The sequence below is a fragment of the Eriocheir sinensis genome, chromosome 29, assembly GCF_024679095.1.
Source record: "Eriocheir sinensis breed Jianghai 21 chromosome 29, ASM2467909v1, whole genome shotgun sequence".
Taxonomy (NCBI): domain Eukaryota; kingdom Metazoa; phylum Arthropoda; class Malacostraca; order Decapoda; family Varunidae; genus Eriocheir; species Eriocheir sinensis.
The window spans coordinates 15,420,445-15,427,944 of NC_066537.1; the positions used below are offsets into that span (position 1 = coordinate 15,420,445).

Genomic DNA, 7,500 nt, shown 5'->3' on the forward strand with positions numbered 1-7,500 from the left:
GAAGAGGAGGAGGAGGAGGAGGAGGAACAACATTAGCAGCAAGAGGAAGAATATTAGCAACAAGACCAGGAGGAGGAAGAGGAGGAGGAGGAGGAGGAGGAGGAACAACATTAGCAGCAAGAGGAAGAATATTAGCAAAAAGACCAGGAGGAGGAAGAGGAGGAGGAGGAGGAGGAGGAGGAACAACATTAGCAGCAAGAGGAAGAATATTAGCAAAAAGACCAGGAGGAGGAAGAGGAGGAGGAGGAGGAGGAGGAGGAACAACATTAGCAGCAAGAGGAAGAATATTAGCAAAAAGACCAGGAGGAGGAAGAGGAGGAGGAGGAGGAGGAGGAGGAACAACATTAGCAGCAAGAGGAAGAATATTAGCAACAAGACCAGGAGGAGGAAGAGGAGGAGGAGGAGGAGGAGGAGGAGGAACAACATTAGCAGCAAGAGGAAGAATATTAGCAACAAGACCAGGAGGAGGAAGAGGAGGAGGAGGAGGAGGAGGAGGAGGAGGAGGAGGAGGAGGAGGAAGAACAACATTAGCAGCAAGAGGAAGAATATTAGCAAAAAGACCAGGAGGAGGAAGAGGAGGAGGAGGAGGAGGAGGAGGAGGAGGAGGAGGAACAACATTAGCAGCAAGAGGAAGAATATTAGCAACAAGACCAGGAGGAGGAGGAGGAGGAGGAGGAGGAGGAGGAGGAGGAGGAACAACATTAGCAGCAAGAGGAAGAATATTAGCAAAAAGACCAGGAGGAGGAGGAGGAGGAGGAGGAGGAGGAGGAGGAGGAGGAACAACATTAGCAGCAAGAGGAAGAATATTAGCAACAAGACCAGGAGGAGGAAGAGGAGGAGGAGGAGGAGGAAGTGGAGGAAGAAGGGAGAGGAGTAAGACAAGAAGAGGAAGAACAATAACAATAACAACCACGAGGAATAAAAAAAGAGAGAGAGAGAGAGAGAGAGAGAGAGAGAGAGAGAGAGAGAGAGAGAGAGAGAGAGAGAGAGAGAGAGAGAGAGAGAGAGAGAGAGAGAGAGAGAGAGAGAGAGAGAGAGAGAGAGAGAGAGAGAGAGAGAGAGGCAGGAAAAAAAAAAAACACGATAACGAACAAGCAGGCAAGAGGAAGGAAGGAAGGAAGGAAGGAAGGGAGAAGAAGAAGAGGAGGAGGAGGAGGAGGAGGAGGAGGAGTGGCAAGGGCCGGTCAACGGAATACATGAACCAAGAAATCAGACATGCCAAGGTAACACACATACACACACACACACACACGGAGGCGCGGTTGGTCACTGTCCGCTTCTGGGAACAGCTTAGTCCACCAGGAGAGCTTGGGCATGACTCACCCGCTCCCCCCTCCCCGCCTCCTTCACAGCTGGTGTCCTTCGCTCCTTCCCTGGCTGACTGCATGACTGACTTGGCGAATGGGGTAGGAAGGGAAGGGATGGGAAGAGGAGAGAAGGGAAGGGAAGGGAAGGGATGGGATGGGAAGGGAACAGAAGGGAAGGGATTGGATGAGAAGGGAAGAGAAGGGATGGGATGAGAAGGGAAGAGAAGGGAAGGGAAGGCAAGATAAGGAAAGGGTTTGGTTGGGATATAAAGAGAAGGGAAGAGATGGGAAGGGAAGGGAAAGAGCGTATGGGAAGGGAAGGGAAGAAAAGAAAAGGCAATGGATAGGAAGGGATATGAAGGGAAGAGAAGGGAAGGAATGTATGGTAAAGGAAGGGAAGTAAGAAGAGAAGGGTTTGAGAAGTGATAAAAAGGGAAGGGAAGGAAAATGACGGGAAGGGAAGGGAGGCAGTGTATGAAAAAGGAAGAGAAGAAGAGAAGGGTCTGGTAAGAATGAAGGGAAGGGAAGGGAACGGAGAAGGTTGTATGGGGTGAAAAGAGGAGGAAGGAGAGGGGAAGAGATGAGAAGAGAAGGGAAGGCAGAAGGGAAGGGTTGGTAGGGGATGGGAAGGACTGGTAAGAGATTGAAGGGGAGGGAATGGGAATGGCTTGGTAAGGACAAGATAAGAGAAAAGGAAAGGGAAGGGAAGGGAAGGGAAGGGGAGGGAGGTAAACATGAGAGGGTTGGTAGGGGAAGGGAATGATTGATAAGGGAATGAAGAGAAGGAAAGGGAATGGTCTGGTGAGGAAATGAGGGGAAGGGAAGGGAAGGGAAGGGAAGGGAAGGGTCTGGTGAGGAAATGAGGGGAAGGGAAGGGAAGAGATCGATGTATGGGAAGGAAAGATGAGGGAAGGGAATGGTTGGGTAAGGAAATGAAGGGAAGGGAAGGGAAGGGAAGGGAAGGGGAGGGAAGAGAAGGGAAGGGGAGAGAAGGGAAGGAAAGGGGAGAGAAGGGGAGGGAACAGAATGGTTGGGAAAGGAAATGAAGGGAAGGGAAGGGAAGGGAAGGGGAGAGAAGGGAAGGGAAGGGGAGAGAAGGGAAGGGAAGGGGAGATAAGGGAAGGGAAGGGGAGAGAAGGGAAGGGAACGGAATGGTTGGGTAAGGAAATAAAGGGAAGGGAAGGGAAGGGGAGGGAAGGAGAGGGAACGGAATGGTTGGGTAAGGAAATGAAGGGAAGGGAAAGGGAGGGAAGGAGAGGGAACGGAATGGTTGGGTAAGGAAATGAAGGGAAGGGAAGGGAAGGGGAGGGAAGGAGAGGGAACGGAATGGTTGGGTAAGGAAATGAAGGGAAGGGAAGGGAACTGTTTGGTAAAGAAGGGAAGGGAAGAGGTTGGTAAGAAAATGAAGAGAAGGGAAGGGAATTTTTCGATAAGGAAGGGGAGATAAAATAATAATAGGGTATAAGGGATAGACGAGGAAGAAAAGATAAGATATATGGAACGAAAGGGAATGTTTTGATAAAGAAGGGAAGGGAAGGGAAGGGAAGGGAAGAGGAAAGACTGTATGGGAAGAAGGAAAGGAAGAGGGGGATATATGGGAAAGAAAAAAAAAGAAAAAAAAAGAGGACTGATATATGAGAAAATATATATTGACAAAAAAAAAAAAAAAATGACAATGAGAGAGAGAGAGAGAGAGAGAGAGAGAGAGAGAGAGAGAGAGAGAGAGAGAGAGAGAGAGAGAGAGAGAGAGAGAGAGAGAGAGAAACAAAACAGACCCTCTCTCCCTCCCTTCCTCATCCCTCCTTCCTTCCCTACCTTCTCATCATACGCAAAATAGTAACAATAATAATAATGATAATAAAAATAAAAATCCACACACTATACATTATCTAATCTAACTTCTCCTATACCCAGAAAAAGTGACAAAGGATAAAAAGGATACGAATTGAAAACAAACCCCATTAACGGAAACACATGGGTAAAGGATATCAATGCAAATAGAGGAATAAATTGAAGCATCTCGTAATATCTAACAACTGAGTCACATCCTCAGAGGCGCCTCCCACCCTCCCCGCTCGAGGATATAAAAGGCAGCGCGATGGGCGACTCTTAGCAGACGGAAGGAAGAGCCTGTGTCGTGAGGGTGTATGTGTGAGTGCGTGTGTGAGTGCGAGGGACGGTGAGGACAACGCAGGTATACACTAACAAGCCAGCACCACCACCCCTGCCACCTGTCTACCTTAATTAGTGTTACCTGGAGGAGCGATGACGGCAGCGATGCACCTATTAGCGGCATTTGCGGCGGTGTGCGTGGGCGCCTCCGCTGCCCCGACCAAGCCCAATGCGATAACCGGGACCACTTCTGCAATGGTGAGTATTAGTAGTAGTTGTTGATGAAGTAGTACAAGTAGTAATAGTAGTGGTTATAGTAATAGTTATAGTAGTAGTAGGAGGAGGAGGAGAAGGAGGAGTTATAGTATTTTTAGGGGTGGATTTGATAGATAGACAGATAGAGAATTTACATAGATTTACATAGAAAATTAGACCACACAGACCCTATGGTCCAGACTAGGTGGTCTGTCCTTCAACCTAAGTGATTCTACATTAATCAGATGGCTCCAAAACGTTGCATTTCAATTCTAGTTAATATTAAGTTGAAGGAAGTGACGGTCGAGTTTGTTTTTTAAAGGAGTCAATCGTGTTACACTGGACCACTGACGGTGGGAGCTTCCAATCTCGCACTACAACGTTGGTGAAGAAAAATTTGGTGCAGTCTGAATTTACTTGTCTACATTTGAGTTTTACGCCATTGTTCCTCGTGAGAGAGAGAGAGAGAGAGAGAGAGAGAGAGAGAGAGAGAGAGAGAGAGAGAGAGAGAGAATTCTATTACATACAATTTTCTCTGCTTTCTTTGTGTCACCTCCCTAAAAACACAGTCCTTGCTTATCTTACGTACCCTGCCTTTGTGTGTGTGTGTGTGTGTGTGTGTGTGTGTGTGTGTGTGTGTGTGTGTGTACAGTAACAGATCCCTTGTATAAGCTCTTTGTAGGTTGTAGTCATATCACACAAAAACAAACAAACAAACAAACAAACACACACACACACACACACACACACACACACACACACACACATACACACACGCGCGAAACTCAACACAATCTTACATTACAATATTATCTACATTACAATATTATCTAAACTAAAACACCATTAAAAACACGCATAAAAACACACTACTCTTCATTTTTTTTCTAAATAAACACCACAATAAGGAACACACACACACACACACACACACACACACACGTCACTGTCCACACCCTCAGATCAATCATTCCTTCCCTGGACTCATTATCACCCTTCCCTTCCCTTCCCCTTCCTTGAAAGTCTTCCCGTATCAGTAATATTTTTTTTTTTTTTTTAACATTAAAGGATATTATTATTTACTCGGTTTGAAGTGATAAGACAGGTCAGAGACTTTAGCACAATGATAACAGTAATAATAATAATAACAATGGTAATAATCATAATAGTAAATCGGTATGTATAGACTAACATACAAAAAACGAATACAAAACTAATACAAAAATAAATACAAATATACAATACAAAAATTAATACAAAAACTAAAGGACGTATTGACATCACTGGCTTAGTAACTCTATCTTTAATAATTATGTAATGCCAAGCAACTGGAAATAGCCGGAAATATGAATATAAATGGAAACAAAGAAGGAAGGAAAACAATTGCCAAGTAACAGTAGAAGGAGGAACAAGGAAAACACTGACCATGACTACATTAAGCAAAGGTTAACGAGGAAAATGACAGAAATGATAAAGAGAGAGAAAAAGTTATGAAGCAACAGTAGGAAGAGAAACGGAGTGAGAAATGGACACAGAAAAGTACGTGAAAATAGGAAGAGAAAGAACGAAGAAAAGCAATAGTAAAAAAATCATAGTGGAATGTATTAGAAGAGAGAACAGAGAGAGATAGGCATATGGAGATTGACTTGGAGGTATTATAAAACGGAGTAAGAGAGAGATGGACATGGGAATACTGATTTTGGGATATTATAAGGAGAGAGAAGGTGGGTCATGAACATATTGACTTTGATATATTAAAAGGAGAGATAAGAGAGAGTTGGGCATGGAAATATTGAGTTTGATATATTAAAAGGAGAGATAAGAGAGAGTTGGGCATGGAAATATTGACTTTGATATATTAAAAGGAGAGATAAGAGAGAGTTGGGCATGGAAATATTGAGTTTGATATACTATAAGGAGAAACAGAGAAAGAGAGAGAGAGAGAGAGAGAGAGAGAGAGAGAGAGAGAGAGAGAGAGAGAGAGAGAACAAGTGGAGGGAGAGATAATAGATGTATAATGAGAGCAAATATATGTGAGAGAGAGAGAGAGAGAGAGAGATGAAGATAAATGAGAATAGAAGTGTAGTCATTGTGAAGGGAAGAATCGTGAGAGGAGGAGGAGGAATAGGAAGAGGAACACAAAGGAAGACAGCAGACGAACAGCCAAGCAGAAAAAGATGCTTAATAATGTCTTCCTGATTAGTGGAGGAGGAGGAGGAGGAGGAAGAGAATAGTGGAGGAGGAGGAGGAAGAGAAGATTAAGCAGATAAGGAGAAGGAAGAGGAACGATAAGACTAAAAATAAAAAGAGAAATATATAAAAAAGAAGATCACAAACAGAAGAAGGAGATAGAGGAGGAGGAGGAGGGAAAATAAAAAAATATCACAAACAGAAGAAGGAGAAAGAGGAGGAGGAGGAGGAAAAAAAAATACCACAAGCAGAAGAAGGAGATAGAGGAGGAGGAGGAGGAGGGAAAATAAAAAAGATAACAAACAGAAGAAGGAGATAGAGGAGGAGGAGGAGGAGGAGGAGGGAAAATAAAAAAGATCACAAACAGAAGAAGGAGAAAGAGGAGAAGGAGGAAGAGGAAAAAAACAGAGGTAAATGATAATAAATACAAGAAAAACAAGAGAAAGAGAAAGAAAACAAGATAATATAGAACAGATCATAAAGAGGAGGTGGAGAAGAAGGAGGTGGAGAAGAAGGAGGTGGAGAATAAAATGGTAAAGGAGGCATAAGTGGAGAAGTGGAAGGAGGCTCAGAATATAGTCCTTGGCACACTTGGGAACGAAAAGTGTGTGTGTGTGTGTGTGTGTGTGTGTGTGTGTGTGTGTGTGTGTGTTTTAATAGTGCAGCTGCGTCTATTACTACGTACATAATAGTTTAATGCTGCACACACACACACACACACACACACACACACACACACTCGCGAATATGTTAAAATGATCAGAGGGAACACAAAAAACTTGGCGTGTGTGTGTGTGTGTGTGTGTGTGTGTGTGTGTGTGTGTGTGTGTGTGTGTGTGTGTTCCTTAGTAACTTTTCTATTCCTTCAGTTTATTTTTATGTTTCCTTCATTTCCGAAATTTTTGCATTACTACTATTACTACTACAACTACAACAAACACACTCTCTCTCTGTCAAGGTAACAAAAGTATTCATTCTGGAAAGATTTTTTAAGGCGAGTCAATAGTTTCCAGGAAGGAGGAGGAGGAGGAGGAGGATGGGCGTTACTAAGTTATCATGTATACATTCTTTCTGTTTTTGTAAGTTATCAGTAGTAGTAGTTGTTGTTGTTGTTTTTAATTGGTAAGTGACTGACTAACATCCTAAGTAAATGTATATATTCATCTTTACACTAATCTCTCTCTCTAACTCTCTCTCTCTGACTCAACCGGACCTATCGTGAGTCAGCGAGTGAGTAAGTGAGTCAGCGAGTGAGTGAGTCGTGAAGGGCTAATGTCAGGGTGAATGGGTCACACACACACACACACACACACACACACACATCTCTCTCTCTCTCTCTCTCTCTCGTGGCCTCGTAAACCTCAGTTATCAGACTATCTTAATTTCGTGTACTTAGCTGAGAGAGAGAGAGAGAGAGAGAGAGAGAGAGAGAGAGAGAGAGAGAGCGTAGCTATGTATCCCATATGTGTAAACAATTATTTTCATATGCTCTGGGAAGGCAATCTCTCTCTCTCTCTCTCTCCATTTCCAGATTTTGACGATTCACAACCTTGGATCATTTCTCTTCTCTCTCTCTCTCTCTCTCTCTCTCTCTCTCTCTCTCTCTCTCTCTCTCTCTCTCTTGGCTGCTGAGAGA

General features: G+C 43.7%; 1 protein-coding gene across 3 annotated transcripts in view; it reads left to right on the forward strand.

The window, feature by feature from the left end:
* The first annotated feature begins 3,401 nt into the window (after window positions 1-3,401).
* LOC127005132 (matrix metalloproteinase-24-like) overlaps window positions 3,402-7,500 on the forward strand; it is a 27,916-nt gene continuing 23,817 nt past the window's right edge. For all 3 annotated transcript variants that reach the window (XR_007758349.1, XM_050873733.1, XM_050873734.1), the window contains exon 1: window positions 3,402-3,677. Coding sequence is in view for 2 of the 3 variants with exons in the window: in XM_050873733.1 (XP_050729690.1) it covers window positions 3,573-3,677 (105 nt within the window). In the remaining variant the exon portion in view is untranslated. The remainder of the gene's footprint in view (window positions 3,678-7,500) is intronic.